This window comes from Hypomesus transpacificus, chromosome 13 (genome assembly GCF_021917145.1).
Source record: "Hypomesus transpacificus isolate Combined female chromosome 13, fHypTra1, whole genome shotgun sequence".
Taxonomy (NCBI): domain Eukaryota; kingdom Metazoa; phylum Chordata; class Actinopteri; order Osmeriformes; family Osmeridae; genus Hypomesus; species Hypomesus transpacificus.
This window is the reverse complement of record NC_061072.1, coordinates 1,112,470-1,135,825: the sequence shown is the minus strand read 5'-3', so window position 1 is coordinate 1,135,825 and position 23,356 is coordinate 1,112,470. Positions and strand designations below refer to the sequence as shown.

At 38.0% G+C, this 23,356-nt stretch overlaps 2 protein-coding genes across 3 annotated transcripts; one reads left to right on the top strand and one right to left on the bottom strand.

Moving 5' to 3' along the window:
* Positions 1 to 1,011: 1,011 nt before the first annotated feature.
* qrfprb (pyroglutamylated RFamide peptide receptor b) lies at positions 1,012 to 5,817 on the bottom strand. Of its 2 annotated transcripts, XM_047032633.1 has the most exons (7): positions 5,598 to 5,817; positions 5,381 to 5,405; positions 4,476 to 4,634; positions 3,674 to 3,735; positions 3,030 to 3,265; positions 2,195 to 2,292; positions 1,012 to 2,022 (listed from the first exon to the last, which is right to left on the bottom strand). In XM_047032633.1, the coding sequence occupies exons 1-7, from the start codon at positions 5,736 to 5,738 to the stop codon at positions 1,625 to 1,627; spliced, it is 1,119 nt and encodes a 372-aa protein (XP_046888589.1). In that variant the 5' UTR covers positions 5,739 to 5,817; the 3' UTR covers positions 1,012 to 1,624. The 2 variants fall into 2 exon arrangements, with proteins under 2 accessions (XP_046888589.1, XP_046888588.1); XM_047032632.1 differs by having other exon boundaries at positions 5,381 to 5,817.
* Positions 5,818 to 12,697: 6,880 nt separating this feature from the next.
* On the top strand, positions 12,698 to 18,919 carry tbata (thymus, brain and testes associated). The gene is made up of 9 exons (XM_047032490.1): positions 12,698 to 12,845; positions 13,197 to 13,432; positions 15,862 to 16,032; positions 16,205 to 16,293; positions 16,413 to 16,559; positions 16,987 to 17,068; positions 17,270 to 17,483; positions 17,569 to 17,609; positions 18,192 to 18,919. Exons 2-9 carry the CDS (start codon positions 13,225 to 13,227, stop codon positions 18,272 to 18,274), a joined length of 1,035 nt encoding a protein of 344 aa, XP_046888446.1. The 5' UTR covers positions 12,698 to 12,845; positions 13,197 to 13,224; the 3' UTR covers positions 18,275 to 18,919.
* Positions 18,920 to 23,356: the final 4,437 nt, after the last annotated feature.

The window sequence follows — 23,356 nt, the reverse complement described above, 5'->3', positions numbered from 1 at the left end:
GTGTTCAGGTTAAGGTTTAAGTTTCCAACAAGTTTGTTACCTCAAGTATCAACATTACATTGTAAAATTGTAATTAATATCCACTTCTGATGAGGGATCATCAAAGTAGAATATGGTGCTGTAGAGGTGAGGCCCTTTACTGTGATGCCCACGGGCTTTTAGCTACACAATAGAGTGGCAGACAAATGGAGCTCTGCCTACAGGTTTACCCACTGAGCACAAAAATGCTTATAAGCAGTTTTAATTACCTTTAAGCTAATTACCGTGATTGCAGTGCATGATTGACAATGTCACCTGAGCTTGAAGAAGTAGTTACTCCAATTACATGTCCTTTATTTTTTGCTTTGTGCTTACACTTTCAGGCACAATACAGATTAACAATGAAAAGGCACAACAAATACTATTTTAGATGATTTATGCATTTTAGTGCTTAAATTACATTTAATTAAAAAAGTAATCGCATACAATTAGATTTTTAAAACATTTGTGTTTCTAATTTTACCAAACATTTACAAATATTTGTTTTTGTCTCACTGTATTGTACATAACTTCTCATTATCAAAGTGTTGGCATTCTTGTATTAAAGCGAAACAACCATCATAAACAAGTGCATTTAATGTCCACTAAACGGGCTAGGCACAATGTGTCTATAAAGCAATTCTATATAAATTCTATGTATTTTTTTATTATCAAAAACATAGTATGACATCAAAAACATGTACATTTTCACCATTTTACAAAAATACGTACATTCATTTTGAGATTCACTTTGGGACTTCAGTGAATCTTCCATGTAAGTGTATCCTGCATGTGTAAAGACTAATGTTGGCTTTTTATATCACACTACTTTCTAGCAGGACACAATGTAAACTTGAATTAGCTATAATAGCAGTAGAGTGATTTGTGCTTGACCGTAAGGGAAGCATGTTTAGATTTGAATGAACATTCTCTTGATTTGTTTCTCAGTTTAATGCTTTGTAATAGAAAGACATCGAATTGTAAAATAGTCATTAATTCCATAGAATCATTCAAATGTGGTAATTATGTCTTTAATTATGACTACCCTAGACAATGATTTGCATACTTAAAACACAATAAGACCTCAGTTATTATGATATCACATAACTCACTGTTGTATCTGTCATTTTAAAAAGATAAAGGTTCTGGTAAGCATTTCTGAATAGATAAACCTTGTCCCCCATTTCATGCCCAGTCCCTGAACGATGAAGAGGCTCATTGAAAACCTGTAGCACTACTGCTGTAGCGATGTAACCCTGTTGCCAAACTACTTCTCAGTACTTTGTTACAGTACATAGACCACAGTACATAGTCTTCAGTGTATTATACAGTGTTTCATGATTGCAAGCACAATCCTAGTTGAGCCTGAAATTCAAGCTTATTTATCTGCTTTGATAGTGCTTTGATACTGTGATACTGTTTTCACTGGGGAAAACTTAAGCTTCCAACATTTATTTTGTGGGGCTCTTCTCGCGGTCATCCTTTCTCACTAGCCATAAGCCTCTATAGTACGGTATGAATAGACCTGTCCGTCCAGATAGGGTACATGCAGTACTACTGGTGGCTCACCCGGTAACAAACCTATTCTTGCAACTGTGCATCCATTTCATTTGACCATAGAGGAGCTGCAGGCTGGGAGCTCAGAGTGGACAGTCGACATCCTCTCCCCAGTGAAGGCCGAGGAGGTCTCTCTGTTGGAGGACAACGATGGCCCCGTTCCCACAGGTTGGTGCATTAAGATGTCACATTTCCCCGTTTCCAGGAAGGCCTGCCTGTTCAGGGGTTTGATGAACTGGACGCTCAGGTTGGGTCCCTCCACAACGCCGCGCTGCTGGGTCCGCTTCCTGAGGCAGCGGGAAAGGGTGGACACACAACTTTTCTTGAAGTTCTCATTCATGAACGCGTAGACTATGGGGTTGTTGAAGGAGTTGAAGAAGCCTATGGCCTGAACAATGGCAATGATCATGTTGACGGTCACTTCGTCATGTTTCTTCTCCAGATCATCTGCGCACAGATTAGGGGCTGTTTAGGCAAGTTTGGAGACCATCATTGAAGGTGAAATTAAGCAAATGTGGATAGGTCTGTAATATCAAGGGCTAGCATTTCTAGTATTGTGTTCTATGTGCACCAAAGCCTTATTGCATGTACTACTACTGGCTTAGAAAACCATACTTACTGTATTCAAAGAGCATGTGAACTGTGTGAAATGGAGCCCAACAGATTGTAAACAGAAGAACAATTGTGATCATCATTTTGACAGCCCGCTTCTTTTTCCTATGAATAGAAACACACATTTATAGCTGTTCTGGGCGACTGGCATTGCCAAAATAACAGCCCAACCTTAAATCCCGAGGGATGACATGTTGAGGTGACGAGTTTTGAATGCGTTTTAAGTGGGCATTCCATCCAAGAATCCCATGACAGTGCTTGCACTGCTTTCTTAGCTGGACATTTTAGCTTTTTCATTGTTTTATCCCTAATCCTGGGCAGCGGCAGGGTATGGCTTATTTGGGATACAGCCATACCAAGAATCGTGTTAGCCCCACCATGGAACAACCAAGAAAATTACCAAGCAGAATAAGCCAAAACTTTCAATTTTCATTTAGCCCTTTTGAACATTACTCCCGACTGACATTGGCCGGGTTTCCCAGATTCGTTAAGAAGCTCTTAACACTAAGATCTTCTTAAGAACGTTCTAAGAGCGTTCTAGAGCGCCCTTAAAACGTTCTTAAGATGCTCTTAGCGTTAAGAGCTTCTTAACAAATCTGGGAAACCCGGCCATTGATTTGATCCCCACGAATGTATGGATTAGCCCCACCGTTGTTTAGCCCAAATAATTATCTACTGCTACCTCTGTCCCTAATTTATGTTATAAGAAATAATTCATTCAAAACTCATGAATGTCAGTGAACAGTAATTGATCAGCATTTTCAGTCTAGACACTAATTGCTCTTTAAATGACTTGTTACTTGTACATAGCTAGAGCACCTTAAGACTATTAGTCTTTGTACCTTGAGATTTTGTTAATCTCCCTGTGGTTCATGGTGCTGAGTACTGAAGAGTCGCCAATCCTCTTGCGGATCCACAGTTCGATGCCGATACGCGTGTAGAGGAAGAGCATGGCGGCCAGCGGCAGCAAGAACAGGGCCACCATGATGAAGGTGGTGTACACCTGCCTGTGGGTCAGAGACCGCCAGCTCTCCTGACAGCACACGTGGTATTGGTCGTAAAGGAAATCGTACTTCACCTAACGAAGAGGGGAAACCACAATGAAACACTAACCCCTTGTTAAAAAATCCTTCAAAGCGTGATATTTCATTGACTTTGCACATTCAAAAGAATGCCATTTGTTTAATTTAGAACTTTTTTGTTTTCTAAATTAAATAAATTATTCCACAAAGGAAGTACTGTTAACACGTACAGTAACAGGTTTTATTATGCTAAATACAGGTCTGTCTGAAAATTACTGCATAGAAAATATATCTTGCTCCCATTAAAAAACTGCTTTTATATAATTTATACTTGTTTTTATGTTTGTAATATGTTTTACTGCTGCTCCCATTAGAATTATTGAGAATATCCTATATTTTCATTCCATTCAAATGTTGAATTTTAAGAAAAAATACGCTTTACTGATTCTATTGGCTTGAATTACCTCTAGTTGCTGTACAAACAACATTGGAGACCCAACCATCACCGATGCAATCCATACAAGACCTAGTTGATGAAAAAAGACGGTTAATGCAGAACCCTACATTTGTACAAGTAGATACATGTAGCTGATCCAGGGACATGGTGATTTAGAAAAAAAAAAAAAGTGCATAGTTATTATTTATTTTCCAGTAGTGTAATATCGTATTTAATTTTCTGTAAAAATTGTAATTGTCATAATTCTATCACATCATTGATCAAGTTATTACATTATGGGTTTTATTACATTTTTTATGAAGTTCCGTGCAAATTGCATTACATTATCAGGCTTTATTACATTTTCAATAAATGATTGGGTGCTATAGGCCAGGACACATTTTTCAGACAAGATAGCACTGAGTTCAGATCATTTTACATTTAGCAGACGCTCTTATCCAGAGCGACTTACAGTAAATACAGGGACAGTAGGCAAGTAGGGTGAAGTGCCTTGCCCAAGGACACAACATCATGTGGCACGGCGGGGAATCGATCCGGCAACCTTCAGATTACTAGCCCGACTCCCTCACGCGTGATATCATTGACAGATAATCATGTTCTCTCTTCAAAGTCCTGCTTTTTGGAGGAGAGGGCAAGGACGAGACTTAGGGTCCCAAATTGTCCTACTTGTCCTCAAAATGACTCGATTTTACCTTTTTTTATATTAGGTATAATATAAAGAGGTTTAGCTAGACAGGAATTGAATGTCCTGAAAATAAACAAAAACCGAAAACATATGTCCATATTGATTTAGTCCAATCATACTCTACCTAGCATTCTATAGGCTCTTTTAGGTGTATACTGTCTTCGCATTTTCAATGGGTAGACAATGCCCTGGTATCTCTCAATAGCGATGCAAGTCATCGTGAGAATGCCCGTGACTATGGCAGTTGTCTGTACGAAGGGAACCGTCTTGCAAACCAAAACCCCTACACAGAGAACAGAGGGATGGAAGAAAAATGAGCAACCATGAATGTAAACAATGTAATCAATAGAAGAGAACTTTGGCATCATACCAGCGTGTTTTGGTCTAGGTGGATAAGCCAATGCATTTTCTCGTGGTAATGCAGAGTATGCTCCTATTTCAAACTAGTTCATCAAATTACTATCAAATTATAAATGACAAATTAGCATCAGACACAAATGTCCCTAACATACTAAAAACACTAGACAACCTTTTCTAGAAAATGATTCCATGATATCGTGTGAAAATATGTTGGGGTGATTTGTCCAGTTTCCAAACCAAATTAGGCTCACGTGGTGCTTTTTGTATCTTTTATTTGTAAATCAATCAATCTTAATTGTCATGCAACAACTTGAAATCATGAAACATGTTTTCTACGTATTCTGTTCATAGGCTACTAAGAACAGATTTGAAGTTGTTGCCACACCACACGAGATCAAGTGAGTTCACTTTCATTGAACAGCAAATCTACGCTATTCGCCATCTAAAGCGATATTAACGACAAAGCGAACAATGTTCGTCTAAACTCTGCGTGTAACAACATTTATGAATTCAAAAGTTTAATTTAAATAAAACATATTTTTGATCAGGTGGTAGCAAAAACTAGTACCAAATGAACTAGTTATTGTCATGTAGTTATTCACTGTCGGGTACACGTTATAGGCCTAGCCAAATAATCGCATCGTGCCATATTGTTTGTTAACAACTTACCTCCGAGCCACTCGGATGAGATATTCTGCAACAAGGTGAACGGGATACAAAAAAAAGTGATGAGCAGGTCACTCACCGCCAAAGAGCATATGAAAATATTTGTAGCCGTTTGCATTGCCCGTTTTCTAACAACAATGTAGACAACTAAACTGTTTCCAACAAGAGCCAATACAAAAATGATGGCATACATTATTACGAAAGTGGTCTTGGCACTAACCGGTAGTTCTGGAATATAGACAAGCGGCTGAATGTTGTACGAGTCAATAAACTCCTGTCGAGTTAGGTTGTAATATTGGAGCATCTCTTTCAGTGCTTCTGGAGTTATTTTTGTAGAGCCCATTTCAGTTGAGGCTGCCATTCTGTTGCAACTGTAAGGAGGTATCCTAAAAAATCCTTGATTCCCAAAAACACTTTCATTGATATGCTGGACCTTCCCATGCTCGGTCTCCACCACAGATAATGCCCACGCGACTGCAACCGGCTTTACTGCAATTGCCGCTGTCTGTCGAGGGGTGGTACACCAATTGCATCTCGCCAATCCTGAATCAGCGACGTCTCCTTTTTTAATACAATTGATTTTCCAATTTTCTCTTTACAACCACGTCACCAATGTATGGAGGACCAAACCTGCCAAAATCAAAAATAAATGAATAAATAAATAAATGTATAAATAAATGTACTTATACATAAAAAAAATGTAAATATATAAAAATAAATGTATGAAAAAATATTAATTACGTATTTATTTACATGGCCATTTATTTCTGTATTTATTTATTTTTGAATTTATTTATTTCTGTGTACATTTATTTCTGTATTTATTTATTTCTGTGTACATTTATTTCTGTATTTCCTTGTCCTTAAGCTAATGAGGTAAGCTGTCAATCAATGTATGTCACGGTGTCACCTTAACCCCATTGGTTGATTGGTATCAGAGTGCGAAGATGGACTTTCCATGCCTGGGGTTGCTATGAATACCTTAGTAAACAAAAGACTGCACACACGCAACAGATAGCCAGAGATTTGAGAGTTTTGGCTAGCTAACCTTGCTAAAAAAGTGCTAGTCAAGATGTTTTACTTTTTTGCGTTGAGGCTCTGGATACCAATTTGTACCATTTAGCTGCATGCAGAGTCATAAAAAGAAAGAGTTGCATCAATTGATTGGCTTTACGTTCATGGTACTGCACTGTAGGATAGTTAGAACTAGAGCGAGCTAGCATGAGTTTCAAACACAGCAGCATCGTCGTTGTGGAACAGTTGTACTGCATTGTATGAAGGAGCTGTGCCAAGGTAAGAATGTGTAAGTTCTTGGCTCATTTTGTGGCATCTAGTACATTTAATATTTCAGTATCTTAAAGTGCCGAGATTTTTGGATGCTAGCTAGAAATGTAGAAGCCAGAACGTAGCAAAAACAATGTGCTACGAAGTGAGTGATGACCTGTTTATGTAATGTTAAGTGTAGCTTGCTAATTTAGTGCACTATTTATGTTTATTGAGAAACTAATGCCTACAAACAAGTTTGTGTGAGAGGAAAGCTGTATTTAATAATTAATTCATAAAGGTGGTCGCTTATTTGCACCAAAGTCTGGTAGTTAGTACGGTAAGAAATTGGATGATATTATACAGTATCAAGGAACCATCAAAGAACAGAGTACAACATGGTTAATCTATTCATAAAGTGAATGTTTACTAAGCAAACTATGAGTTAGAGACCATTGTAACATTCAGTCCATCATGAGTTAGAGACCATTGTAACATTCAGTCCATCATGTGATTATCATTACAGCTTACTGTCTGTTTATGTGTGTGTGTGTGTTGTGGTTATGGCCCTTGCAGTCTGGCATTGCTACTGAGGTTGATGTGAGCTGAAAAGGAGGCCCAGTGCCTTGGAGGTGGATGTCAGACCACTGGACGAACGAGCGCTGGATGGGAGACCACTAGTTGAAGGAGCGCTGGATGGGAGAACACTGGATGAGAGAGAGCTGGAAGGGGGACCACTGGATGAGGGAAAATGTGATGGAGTGGGCTGTCTTATATTTGAACCACAGTATTTTTGTCATTACTATGCTTTTAATTGTGGTCGTTATTGAGTTATATTGAGTTTGCTCCTGTTGACTTTAGCAAACCACCTCTTTCTCTCACTATCAGCTGGAAAGCTGTAGCCTACATCACGACTCCCTATTTGGAGCATGCAATACATCCAAGATGCTTGGTGCAAGACCAAGACAGCGCAGTGTAGACAAAAGTGTTACCTTTATTGTGACACTCTTTTCATAGCAGAGATTAAAATAACGTGTACATATTTGAATAGTCATGTTGACTATCATAGTTGTACTGTAGCCTTTCACAACCAAGTCCTTGAGGTTTAATCATTGTGCACTACACATGCTTAAAATTTTATTAAACTGTTTCCTATTTCTATCATTACATGGTCATAATCACCTTGTGTGCTGTCAGTTATTGATGATTCAATAAAAAGGAATAAGTAGGGCAAGATTAAATAAAGATGCAGAACATACTACTTGTTTGTAAGTTACATTTAATGACAACACATGAAGGGTATGAAGAGATTCTTAAATTGGAGTACAGCTCTGGTTGCATCTATATGGCTGTTGATTTGCCTGATAGACTTGCTGTTGATAATGACAAAAATGCAGAACACGCCACTACAAATGCACTCCATAAACTATGACTAAATTGTGTCGGTCAAACTGCAGAGTATTACAGTATAACTATGCTAACCTGCTAGGGAAGTTTACCGGCTACCTGCCTAATGTTACAACATTGGATTAAAATTATTAGAGCTACGTTTTACTCAAATACAGACAGAAATAAATCTATCAATAAATATATTGCATACATAGAAATTATTTTACAATTATTTTACTATAGTCTTTTGTTTTCTACATAATTTATTTCTGTCTGTATTTATTTCTGTATTTATTTATTTCTGTGTACATTTATTTCTGTATTTCTTCATCCTTAAGCTAATTAGGGGGCGGGATAGGGGCGGGATCAGGGCATCATGCCATAGCAAGACCAGATAGATTAGAGACGTAAAGTCACAGTAAACATGTCCAGACGGATATTGGAGCTACTAAAGGCAGCTGATCAAACTATTGATATCTGGTCAGATGATATGTGGATATTTTGAAGTGTAGCCTACTTATCGCGTACACGGCAACCACAAATTCAGATGAATTTAGCTCTAGCTAGCAACGATCTGTCATACGGGTTAAACTAAGGAACTCGTGTAAATGAGTAAAACGTAGCTCTAATAATTTTAATCCAATGTTGTAACATTAGGCAGGTAGCCGGTAAACTTCCCTAGCAGGTTAGCATAGTTATACTGTAATACTCTGCAGTTTGACCGACACAATTTAGTCATAGTTTATGGAGTGCATTTGTAGTGGCGTGTTCTGCATTTTTGTCATTATCAACAGCAAGTCTATCAGGCAAATCAACAGCCATATAGATGCAACCAGAGCTGTACTCCAATTTAAGAATCTCTTCATACCCTTCATGTGTTGTCATTAAATGTAACTTACAAACAAGTAGTATGTTCTGCATCTTTATTTAATCTTGCCCTACTTATTCCTTTTTATTGAATCATCAATAACTGACAGCACACAAGGTGATTATGACCATGTAATGATAGAAATAGGAAACAGTTTAATAAAATTTTAAGCATGTGTAGTGCACAATGATTAAACCTCAAGGACTTGGTTGTGAAAGGCTACAGTACAACTATGATAGTCAACATGACTATTCAAATATGTACACGTTATTTTAATCTCTGCTATGAAAAGAGTGTCACAATAAAGGTAACACTTTTGTCTACACTGCGCTGTCTTGGTCTTGCACCAAGCATCTTGGATGTATTGCATGCTCCAAATAGGGAGTCGTGATGTAGGCTACAGCTTTCCAGCTGATAGTGAGAGAAAGAGGTGGTTTGCTAAAGTCAACAGGAGCAAACTCAATATAACTCAATAACGACCACAATTAAAAGCATAGTAATGACAAAAATACTGTGGTTCAAATATAAGACAGCCCACTCCATCACATTTTCCCTCATCCAGTGGTCCCCCTTCCAGCTCTCTCTCATCCAGTGTTCTCCCATCCAGCGCTCCTTCAACTAGTGGTCTCCCATCCAGCGCTCGTTCGTCCAGTGGTCTGACATCCACCTCCAAGGCACTGGGCCTCCTTTTCAGCTCACATCAACCTCAGTAGCAATGCCAGACTGCAAGGGCCATAACCACAACACACACACACACATAAACAGACAGTAAGCTGTAATGATAATCACATGATGGACTGAATGTTACAATGGTCTCTAACTCATGATGGACTGAATGTTACAATGGTCTCTAACTCATAGTTTGCTTAGTAAACATTCACTTTATGAATAGATTAACCATGTTGTACTCTGTTCTTTGATGGTTCCTTGATACTGTATAATATCATCCAATTTCTTACCGTACTAACTACCAGACTTTGGTGCAAATAAGCGACCACCTTTATGAATTAATTATTAAATACAGCTTTCCTCTCACACAAACTTGTTTGTAGGCATTAGTTTCTCAATAAACATAAATAGTGCACTAAATTAGCAAGCTACACTTAACATTACATAAACAGGTCATCACTCACTTCGTAGCACATTGTTTTTGCTACGTTCTGGCTTCTACATTTCTAGCTAGCATCCAAAAATCTCGGCACTTTAAGATACTGAAATATTAAATGTACTAGATGCCACAAAATGAGCCAAGAACTTACACATTCTTACCTTGGCACAGCTCCTTCATACAATGCAGTACAACTGTTCCACAACGACGATGCTGCTGTGTTTGAAACTCATGCTAGCTCGCTCTAGTTCTAACTATCCTACAGTGCAGTACCATGAACGTAAAGCCAATCAATTGATGCAACTCTTTCTTTTTATGACTCTGCATGCAGCTAAATGGTACAAATTGGTATCCAGAGCCTCAACGCAAAAAAGTAAAACATCTTGACTAGCACTTTTTTAGCAAGGTTAGCTAGCCAAAACTCTCAAATCTCTGGCTATCTGTTGCGTGTGTGCAGTCTTTTGTTTACTAAGGTATTCATAGCAACCCCAGGCATGGAAAGTCCATCTTCGCACTCTGATACCAATCAACCAATGGGGTTAAGGTGACACCGTGACATACATTGATTGACAGCTTACCTCATTAGCTTAAGGACAAGGAAATACAGAAATAAATGTACACAGAAATAAATAAATACAGAAATAAATGTACACAGAAATAAATAAATTCAAAAATAAATAAATACAGAAATAAATGGCCATGTAAATAAATAAATACGTAATTAATATTTTTTCATACATTTATTTTTATATATATATTTTTTTTATGTATAAGTACATTTATTTATACATTTATTTATTTATTCATTTATTTTTAATTTTGGCAGGTTTGGTCCTCCATACCAATGAGCGCTTGGGTTGAATTCGTTTTCAACAAACAAATTACGTTGCTCTGATTGGTTGTAGGTCTATCCAATTGAGCGAAGAGGCATTTGTTTCACGAGTACGGTTGAAACACGACCGGGGGGAGGTTCCGTTGAAACATCTCGCCTAACAGTGCGTTCACACTGCAGCGACGCGATGCGAGCGACAACATGTTTTCCATTCATTTTCTATGAAGCCAGGCGAATCGCTTGCGTGGTGCATTGTGGGTAGCGACGCGACGCGACAGAGTTGAGATTTTCTCAACTTTATGCAAATGAGGAGCGATTTTCGCTAGCGATGGCCAATCGGAGTGTTTTCTTGTTTCTCCTAATGTAGCAACCATGGTAAACATTTCTAGCTTTCTAGGTTTCAAGGTGGAGGAGAAACTAATCGTTTGTATGGCTGCTTACCCAGTCCTGTACGATACATAGCTGTATTTGTACAGAGATGTTCATTAAAAAAAAACTATGCATGGCGCAAGGTTGCCGAAGTTGTTGGTGCTTGTACTTTCTAATTCAATCTAGTGACATTACGTATCTTCGTTCTGTAGTAACTACTGTAGCTTAGCTAGCTAGCCCGGCTGGAACTCCCTATCGTATCGACAGATTAGCAGAGACTTTGAGTAATATAATAAAACGTTTTTTACACATGTCAACGTGTATGTCTTTAAAAAGTTTTGTATTTTGTATACAAGTTGTATTTTGATCGATGTTGCGAGTACGTAAACCCAAGTCTGCACACTTGGCCATTACAACTACAACAGTGACTTTAGAGAACTACATTCTACATGAATCTGTTTGAAACGCCCCCGAGCGAGGTGAACTGTGGGAAGGCGAGCGATGGCAAGCGATTCGCGTCGCTGCAGTGTGAACGCACTGTAAGGCGGCGACGGTGCCTGCACCCCATACACACACCATCTCCACGGGTCTATATCCCAGGTCTGTGACCTTTGGCCTGCCTTCCTTGAAATCAATGGGAGTGGGGCAGGGGACATGCTACTCGTAGATAACTAACATGAAATAAAGACTGTGCATGTTTAGATCCTATATTAAAGACCGCAGAACAAGGGCGTCGTTAAACCCTTTTTACTGGGGCACGTGCCCCAGTATAAATCTGCTGTGCCCCAGTAAATTCTAAAGTTTGAGTTTTAACAATTTACTTTATTTGTCAATGCATTAATTTTGATTGATAATCCCGAAAAAAATTACGCAGTATCCCAATCAATGCTTGTAAAATTAAAGCAGTTTAACCAAAAACACAAACCGATGCATGCAGAATTCCATGTTAGCGCGCTCTTCTGAGATTGCCAAATAGCCACTGCAGCACACAGAGGTCCAGGTGTCGGACTCGGCACACAAATCAGAATTGATAGGCGAAGAAAACATTACAAAACTAAAGAAAGTTTCTAAATGATAGGCCTACCAATTATCTTGTTTTGACTAAAACATAAAACAATATTACATGAAGCTAAAAAAAAACAGTAGGCCTATCAAAGGAATGCGAAAAAAATGTGCGCTCTCGCATCAACTATTGATGTCCCTTTCAAAGCTGATATCAAACTTGTATCCCTGAACTGTGTATAGTGAGTTGAGCAAGGGGAGTTTCTATAGCCTAGAAAAAAGGGATATGAATAGCGGCCTGTGCCCCAGTAGAGTTTTATGTCTAACAACGCTCCTGCTGCAGAAGACAACAAACACCACGTGTTCTGTGTATTTCCACTTCTCCTTTTCCATTAACATGTTTCCATGTCTACACTACAGATGACCCTGGTCATTGTTGCTATGAAACTATATTTACATTGCAACAATGACCTGGATCTTTTTACATATGTGTTTTGTTGTGAATTTCTCCTTTGAGCGCAGTTACCCATTGTGTCAGGATGCTGTTCTGTCTTGTTAAGAGCAGGTCTCCTGGCAACATAAGACACACTAATACTTAAAAGCAAAAAGGTTTAGGGAAGGACCCTTGTTTTCTACGGTAAGAATTCACACTAAATAATCATATAATGAATCATGGTTTGAAATGGTTTATTAGTGTACAGATCACAAAGTTTAAGTTGACATTTCATAGTAAAGTTTTTTAGAGTTTTACCAAAAAGGAGTATAAAACAGTGTCTATTTGCCGTGTATTCTGACAGTATGTTTTGAGTTGGGTCTTTGTTTATTGTAGTGCAGAGGGTGAGTGGCATCTATTATATACTGCAATTACAAGTAGCACATACTGTACTGTAAATACTGTGTATACTGTACAATACTTTTTAGAAAGCCAGTGTACTGGCTTTCTAAATATTATACAATTTAATATTTCCCCTCTTCTTTTCCAATCCAGTACGGTCCAATACTGAAATACTCTTTTCATGCTCTGTAATGTCAAATGCAAAGCATTAAGCTTCCTGCTATATCAAAAAATGGAGGAGAAGAAAATTTACCAGGATCATCATATTCCGACCACGGCTGACATAACTAGACTGACCCCGAAAGGTAGTCCACGCTTTGGATCTTTGAGTCATCATTCTTTCTTTTCTCGCCACAACCCTCATCCGCACAGAGTGACACACATTCCAGGTGAGTACACACAAGCTTTGTGTTTCTATGCCTACATTGTACAAGGTCAAGCATAAAAAAACATTTAACTTGTTGTGGTTGGAAATGGTATATCTCCCATGCTCCAGTGTCTAAACACCCTTGATCTCATGGATACACACTGATGAGCCAACATTTCATGACCATCACAGTCCCAGGTGAAGCAAATAACATCTCCAAACAAGGGCACATGTAGTGTTACCTACCAAAGTGGTCTGAGGGACAAACCAAAAACCGTCAACAAGGTGTTGGGCACCCAAGGCTGATCGATGCTCGAGAGCAGCAAAGGCTATCCTGTCTGGTCCAAACTAACAGAAGATCTGCTGTGGCACAAGTCACAGACAATTTTAAGCATGATTACAGGAGAAATGTGCCATGTTTCCCACATCAGTGTATCAATCTGTGTATTTCATGTATGGGCTATGTGAAATAATTTGGTTTGAGGTGCACTATTTGCATTTGCAGGATAAGCAGTGTAGCCTATACAATATTGGAACAAGCCATTTTGTAATTTAGTTGACATTACCAAAGTCGGCATTCAATGTTGAACAGTATGGAACGGTACACCCTAGCTTTTTAATGCGTTAGGCATCCATCCACACTCTTTTCCACTTTCAGCTCATAAGTTTTTACTGAGATGTTTTGCAAATGACAACCTCAAATGACAAAATAACTTCAGTTGTTGTTATTTAAAGATGCTGTAAAGTGGAATTGAAAATTTGTTTTAGGTTCATCACACCACAGACTGATGTGTGGTTAATTACACATCCAAAAAAAAAAAAAAAAAACCACAGACTAGTATGTTAAATTAGACTTTGAAATCATGAGAAAATCAGCAGTCTTCTCTGCTTGATACTGGAGGGGTGTCGCCTGAAGGAGCTGAAGCTCCACCCCCTCGAATTTATTGAATTTAGCAACAACAGCAACACTAGCTAAATCAATTGCAGATATCAGAACAGACCTATTTGCAGTCTCTGAGTGTTTTCTGTGTTAAATACTGTGTCCGCGTCTCCCAGATTCGTTGAGAAAAGAAGCTCTTAGCGCTTAAGAGCTTCTTAACAAATCTGGGAAACGCGACCTTTGTCTTTGTATCGTCCCAGCTAGTAACAGAATGCATCTTTAACAAAAAACAACACTGTTGATAAAACAAATCCACCTTTTCAGTTTTGCCATTCTCACTGTACATTTAGTTGAATTCTTTCCAGGATAACATTTAATTGATATAGTTGCTACCATGAACAGGATGTTCGTAAAATGTTACAATGCATGTATAGGGGTTATGCGCAACATTCTTCCGGGTTCTACAAAACAGATGTAACTACTTCCGGCCGGCCGCTTTTGAGGTAAACACAGCGTAGTAAAGGCCACCTACTATAGCCGGTGTTTAAAGGAGCTACCCTTAATTACAATTTCCCATGTACACAGGATTGCCAAACGGACTTCCAGAGCCTCGAGTACCCTGGGGAGTAGCCTTTTTTTTTGCTTGCAGACGATTAAAACACTCAAACGAAGACTGTACCTGTAGAAGTCCAAGTGGACTCAAAGAATGCAGTGTTTGGCAATCAACTGCAACAACTACCAGTGTGACAGTATTTATTTACAGGTCCATTTTTTCGGCAGCGTAATCTTATACACCTGCTAACTTTAACGTTTTTTTGGGCCTAGTAGTAGGCTAGTAAACGTAATTCCTTCTAGGAACGATAGGTCCTAGCTATGGAAACCAGAATAATGATATGGATATGACACTAAATTAAAATGAGCTACTTAAATTAATTTGCTGAATTCATATATTTCATTGATAACTTAGCACTAGTTGTGTAGCTATGTAGCCTACTGTAACGTTGTAGTTAATGAAGAATGGCTCTAACTAATAATGTGCTAATAAAGCACACCTCACCCCCATTTAATTTGTTGCCTGGGCGATGCTCTGCTGTCTATACATCCAGACCCCTATGGCGATGACTATCCTACAGGTTCAAAGAGAAAAAAAGCACCATTAGTGGGGATTAAAACCTTACACTTACATTAGAAAATGCTAATGCCTTTGACATACAATTACCATATTAACTATAATGACACCAAATGGTACACCACTAATGAAATATTTTATTATTTCCAAGTCAACTAAATATTTGACAGTGGACCAATTGTAATTTCAGAGATCCATAAAAGTTTTTTTTCTTCCCAACTACTACCAGTTGCCAAACAATCCCTTCCGCGAGATGTCTTCGATGTTATCACTTCTGTTCCCAGTAGGGTTGATGTGGTGGTTTTCTCTTCAGGCTACAGCTTTGATTCCCTCACACTTGAGAAGAAGAGGTTGACAAAGAACTGCAAATGAACAACATACTTGATTGATAAATTGAAAAGCATATTTGGAATTAATGTCTCTGGTCTTCCTTCTCATTCAGGTCTTAATGGAAAGCCAGTGTGTATGGTGAATGATGACTGGTATATGGCAACGTCCTTATTTCCTCATCCACTTATTAAGAGTCAAGTATTTAGGACAACTACAGGGGCCCCATTTGCCCTGCCTTTTGGACACTGTTCACATGGAGGTAAAAGTGCAAAACACAGGGCAGGTGAGTTCATGAATGTGTTGCAGTATGTGTATGTAACACATAAAATATCATTTTCATGAAACGTACTGAAATATATAACAGTATCTGTGGAACATTAATTCTTGGTTCAATAGTTTAGAATACACGGGATAGTAATGACCACTTGATCCCCAAACTTAATTTTGCTTTGCAGCACTGTTATCAGAGGCCTGGAAAGAGGAGCTTAAAGAGCTGGCGGCCAAAGTCAATATTTCTTCCCAAATAAAAGATGTCATGGCAGAGGCATGATTTAACATTACTTTTTTGCATTTGTCGTGTTATACACTAGACATGGAACACTATTTTCTTTGGCAAATCATGTTTCGTAACGAATTATAGTTCTGTTCACAATTTGCCTGCAGCAACCAGGGGAGGCAGTTGTTCGCAGAAAGACACAGTATTCTGCTCAGACAGGAAGAATCATTCCTCAATCTTCCCTACTTTATCAGCGGCGCCCTCATCCTCACCCTCTGGGTTTCACCTCATCCCTCTATGACCAGGAACTAATGGTAAATTATTCTATCACAACAGTTCATTTGAAGAAGTAATTTTATCAGTCTTTACTTTTTTGTCATATTTTTGGCGCTTTTATGCTGAATAGTGTATTTTCTTAATCACCATGTATTGGTATCAACATTGCTCTGGATTAATGGACAAAGTCCCTTTGTTAGCATATACATTTTTTTTATGTCACACCAATTTTCCTCAGAAATATACAGTACCAGTCAAAAGTGTGTCCAAACCTTTGACTGGTACTGTATATACCATTACAGGGTTTATTTCAAAGGAACAGGTTTCCCCGAAGACTGACATTTTTGTGTTGAAGGAGTCAACCCTCTGTATAGGCTGTCCACATACTTGTTTGTAGTCTTTTCATCCTTTCTTGAAATGTCAACCAGCTGTCAGGCAGTCTAAAACACTGGTTGCTCTCGACAGGTGTTGGAGTTGCTGTGTCAGATCCTGCAGACAGACTCCTTGTCTCTGGTACAGCAGTGGCTTCTCCTGGCAGGCCAGAGGGGTAAGACACATTGTTAACCTCATCCTGCATGTGCTAACACAGCTGCCACATGTACTCAACCCCTCTAAAATGTTTAGCAAAAGTTTGAATATGAAGCTGATGTAGATGATCAGGCTTACTGTTATGTCAATGTGTCAGTATATTCCATGACTACAACATACTACTTTATGTTGCTCTAACAGTTGTTCTGTAAATCTCTAGAAAAGGACATGGTGATGCAATTGATTCAACAGGCCATGGAGGACAGTGATCTCTCCAGCCATCAGCAGAGGTTGTATCAGGGTCCACTCCAGGCTCCACGAACATCTATGACAGCTCAAATTCAGGGTCCACCTCAGGCTTTTCTTCCTCGAACATCTGTGACTGCTCAAATTCCATCCCGGGGCCAGTTGCAAAGAAAGCAAAGACTCACTGGGTTGGATTAAAATTTCATCTAGGATTCAAATTTGAATCTTGTGACTTGTATTAGATGCTAATAAATATTTTATTTATATCCATAGTTCCCTCAAGACCCAGCCTCCCTCCATGGAGGATAGACCAGGTAAAATAAAAATTGAGAAATCAGACAACTCTGTAAAACTTACGATGTAGCAAAATACCACACCTGCCATTCTCAAAATTATTTTGCTGCCTTCAAAGTCAGATTTAACTAAATACGACATTTGCCATTGTTTAAGAAAACACTGACTTGGCTCTGTGTGTCTTCTCTGACTTTAATGATGGTCCACATACAACATTGACATTTTGTAAATGCCACACAGACTTTTCAACGTAGAGCTGTGGCATTAAAGGGTAACATCAGTTTTATGGGTTTTATTCTCATGTGCTTTTAGCTTTGATTAGATTGTAGTCTTTTCGTGTCATTCTCTGTGTGGCCACATAGAAACCATAGAGATCAGAGACGGTAACAATATTCACCTTAATCAATGACTTTTAAATCTCATTTTGGTCTCATAAGAGCAGGAACTACATTTACCATAACAATCAAACAATGTGACTTAACATTGTTATGTTTTCCATTAAGAAATGTTTTATTTCATCCAATCTGTTTAAAGTTAAACATAGATAATACTGTACATATGTGCACTTGTACAGTGATAATGTGCTTATCTTCTCTGCATAGAGAACATCGGAGAAGCAGAGGTCCTGGAAATCCACCGGGACAACCCCTGTCCTCCCTGTGATGAAGAGGATGGGGAAGATTAGGCCTCTTTCTGATAGTAATTCCTCCATTTGGATCATGTTTTGTTCTACCTATAGGCAAGAAGACTGCTCACATACCTTCTTCAGTTATGCTTCATTTATGTTATTGTTCTGTAATGCTTTTCTTTTTTGACCAACGCAATTAGGAGGGTCACTTTCAAAGACATTTACATTTATGCATTTAGCAGACGCTTTTATCCAAAGCGACTTCCAAGAGAGAGCTTCACAAAAGAGCATAGGTCACTGATCATAACAACGAGGTAGTCCCAAACATTGCAAGCAGCCAAACATGAAGCATACATTGTGAAAAAACTAAACAAGTGCCAAAAGGGAAGACCCATAAAAGCATACAAGTTACAAATTAAAACAACATGAACCACAAAAAGTGCAGGACTGTACCTGTAGAAGAACAATCAACAGTAAAATATTTCACAGCGAGTACAAGACTTACTTCGGTATAACTAACCTACAAGAGCAACGAGTCACTCAATAAGAGTCATTGTAATCCTGGAGGAAACTAACATCAGGTCAAAGAGGAGGAAATTATTTAAAATTCATTTTCATGGACTTGTTTCTTAAAAGGATATTAAGACAGTTGGTCTGCTTGAAAACATGATCTAGCTGAATAATAAATGATTTTTGGTTTTCGCTGTGCAGTGTGTTTACTTTGTTTTGTATTACAGATTTATTTTCTGTGTAAAATTCCCCAACCTTTTAATAATATGGTACAGTTTGATAATCTTAATTAAAGCAAGGATGTGTGATCATTTTTAATTTTTTTAATATATATACTGGTTGAAGGTCTCTTAACATCCTGATAGCAATCAATAATTTAAGTGGTCTAAATGTGAAAATATGTGTATACAGTATATATCTTATGTGGAAGGGACAGATCAAAAACATTATCGACCAATCATTGCATTCGGCCCAGATTTAATGATAGGATGTCTTTCCTGTCTGTATAACTACATGTATACATACCTGTCTGAGCACTCCACTCAGCTGCTAGTCCAAGCACTGATCCTCTCCAAGTTGGACTACTGCAACTCGCTGCTCGCTGGTCTCCCAGCATGTCCTCTTCAGAAGATTCAGAACGCAGCGGCCCGCCTGGTCTACAATCTACCCAGACGCTTCCACGTTACCCCGCTCCGCATCTCTCTCCACTGCTTACCCATCAACGCCCGTATCAGATTCAAGACCCTGGTACTGACCTTCCGAGCAGTGAACGGGACTGCATCCGACTACATCAAGTCTCTCCTGCAACCTTACACCCCCGCCCATCACCTACTGGACCTGATGTTATTTTCCTCCAGGATCACAATGACTCTTATTGAGTGACTTGTTGCTCTTGTAGGTTAGTTATAACGAAGTTAAGTCTTGTACTCGCTGTGAAATATTTTACTGTTGATTGTTCTTCTACAGGTACAGTCCTGCACTTTTTGTGGTTCATGTTGTTTTAATTTGTAACTTGTATAACTGCATGCTCTCATGGGTCTTCCCTTTTGGCACTTTGTTTAGTTTTTTCACAATGGATGCTTCATGTTTTGGCTGCTTGCAATGTTTGGGACTACCTCGTTGTTATAATCAGTGACCTATGCTCTTTTGTAAAGCTCTCTCTTGGAAGTCGCTTTGGATAAAAGCGTCTGCTAAATGCATATATGTAAATGTAATGTACATGTGCAAATCTTGTTTGCGCCACTTGTTATCACTAACATTTGCTCGGGTTCCTTGTTGCTGTGAACAGCGAAAGTGACAATGGAGGGCAAACCGCAGCAACCTTGTGTTCCTCCTGAAACATAAGTAAAAGCAAAGATTGAACGAGTGACTGTATTAAAAACATCAACAAATAAAAACATCTGGATCAACAGCAGTTTAAAAACTGAATCAACATAGGTGTTGCTTTTCCTTGCTGGAGGCAACTGTGAATTGAAGGATCTGAAAACTGACGGTTTGATTCGTTTTTTATCTATTTTCTAGTGCTGTTAAACGATTAAAATATTTAATCGCGATTAACCGCATTAATGTCATAGTTACCTCGCGATTAATCGCAATTAATCGCAGATTTTTATCTATTCTAAATGGCCATTGATTTCTTTTTGTCCCATTATTTGTTCTCATTTTGATGCTCTTATCAACATGGAAAAGTGGATCGGATTGCTTGGTGCAAATGTTTTTTTTTTAATTGAAAACAACATTGCAATCGCCTGGCTTTGACCAGGGGGCGGAGAATTCGCATCAGCTGTGTGCTTGGCCATCAAGTGGTATTTCAGACTGGACGGGACGCGATGATAGCTCAGTTCACAACGACAAAACACAAAGATGATCACTTTGGTCTTGTCAATGGAACCATTTGGCAACTTTTTAAAGCAAAAGTTCCATTCGGAATTTTGTTGGCATCCATTTCGGCGTCTCACGCTTGCCATCCACTCAAATTGTAACGTTAGTCTACTACTCTTTAGCTGGCTCGCAAGCCCAAACAAGTGTGTGCGGCGTGCCTGTTGTTTTGTTTCAGGTCTAGCTAGATCCGGTGTGGTGTTGTAGTTTTTCTAACGTAAGTAGTTGCTGCAACAGCATGTGAAAAAAACTACAAAGTTTGCTTGGCCAAAAAGAACGTTAATTGTGCAATACATTTTTTAGACGCCGTTAAAATTGGTTTGCGTTAACGCCGTTAATAACGCGTTAAGCGGACAGCACTACTATTTTGTTATTAATGGAATTAAGTATTTAGATTCTGCTCTGTGTGTGTGTTAATGTGTGAAGGAGGAGGTGTGGCTTTCTGGTTTAGTTTAGTTTTCTGGTTTAGTTTAGTTTATTTGAGATTGTAAAAAAAAATTATGTACATAGATATACAGACATGCATACATATATAACATTTTAATGACAGTTTAAGGTCATGTACTTCTCAGCATAATCTTCCAAAATAATTGTAAGTAATTCAAATGAGAAATTCCAATGTTCAAAAAGGAGTACGAAGAAGTTCATAACAAACTTTTCAAGTCCTACCCCCTTTCTCTATTTTTATCCTTTAGTTAAATACGAAACAATTTGATGCTTCTCTTGTACATACATCTTTACATACACCGTAAATCTACCTACCTACTGTTCACATAAACCCATGCATTCACATAGATACAGATGCATACATACATGCTTACACATTCACATTTTTTTCTTCTTTCTTTTCCATCTATCTTCTTCATTTCCGTCTATCTATAGCAAATCAAATAATAACACCTCCATATTAGACTTAATATGTACACCAAGGAACCTGTATACAATACTATTACCTCGAGTCCTTTTCGTATCCATTTAATATATTCAGTTTAAATAGTCTTTAATTCAAATTACTCATTGTTGTACATGATTCACTGTTCACTGCAGCTGTTACATACATTGACTCCTTTGGTTGTGATGCAATGATATTTAGAATATGTTCTCATCCGTTTCTTTTTAAATACAAATGTTCCTCTTAAGTGATGTTTGCTCTCTCTCATTTGAAACAACCATTGAATACTGTTCGATAGCTGTTGATTAGTTTTTTTGAACATAATTTGTGCAGTTTTGAAGTCAACAATATCTCTGAATTTTAGTGCTTTTAATTTAATTAATTTTAATTTAATAAACAGTGAAGTAGTTGGTGCTTTATAAGTGGTTTCATTTACAATTCTTAAGGCTCTCTTTTGAAGGATGAATATAGGTTCAGTGTTGGTTTTGTAAGTGTTTCCCCATACTTCCAAACAGTAAGTAATGTATGCTGTATGAAGGAACAAAACAACATGTACAATGATTTTTGATTTAATAGGTAATTAGTTTTATACAATATATCAATTGATTGTGATATTTTGGCCTTGATATAGTGTATATGTTGCTTCCAACATATTTTTTCATTGATTATCACTCCCAGAAATGTTAGTTATTTTAGTCTTTCTATTTCGATTTCATTTATCATAAGTTTTTTATTTAAAAGTGTGGCACGATTACCAAAAATATATATATATTTTTCACTTAAGTTCAATGTTAGTTTATTTCCATCAAACCAGCTCTTCATCTTTTTAATTCTTTTTCCATTGTTTCCAAGAGTTATTCCAGATTTTCCCCAGAACAGATTAAATTAGTATCATCAGCAAATAAAATGGTTTTCAGTGTTTTTGACACCTCCCATACATTATTTATATACAAGTTAAACAACAATGGTCCCAACACTGACCCCTAGACCCCACAGGTAATTTTCTTTAACTTTGAATTATGGTTTTGCAATTCAACATATTGTTGATGATTATATAAGTAGCTATTTAACCAAGAAAGTGCAGTCCCCCTAATTCCATATTTGTGTAATTCTACTGTATCAAATGCCTTCTTAAGATCCAAGAATATCCCCACTGCATATTTTTTTTGTTCAATTGCTGTTGTTATTTCTTCCACAAATTGAATGTGAAGTTGTCCTAATAGCCCTGAAACCATATTGCTGATCACACAGCATGTTGTGTTTAGCAATGAAGTTTTCGAGCTTTGAAGAGAATATTTTTCCTAGTATTTTTTAGACAAACCTCTGATGCAATGGCAGGATATGCTTTAAAAGCTAGCTCACTAACTGCTAGCCTCTCTGGATTACACATACTAGTATTAATCTTCATAATAAATGTTTCTAGTTTTGTATGACAATGTTATCATCAGACAATATATGCCTACATTACAGACTTTCACAGAAATGTTCAGAATTTAATAATAAATTATTCTGTTCCTATTGGCTCCTTAGTGACACCGTTGGTGTTCCATGACATCCACTTTGGGGATCTTGATTTTCTTTTGTTTTTATAAAAACAGGGACATCAATAAATACTACTGATGTCCCTGCCTAAGCTGATATAAGACCTATATCCCTGAGCTGTACATACAGTGGGTTAAGTAAGGGAAGTTTGTATAGTGCATTGTATTGCACAGTTCTTGTAAGCTTGGAAGAAGAAAAAAGGTAATGACTAGCTCAAATGAGGGGCCTGTGCCCAAGTAGAGCTGTATGTCTAGCAATACCTCTGTGCCCCACCATATGCTGTTGGTGCCCCCGTTCCCTTAGAAAGCCTGAGTCCA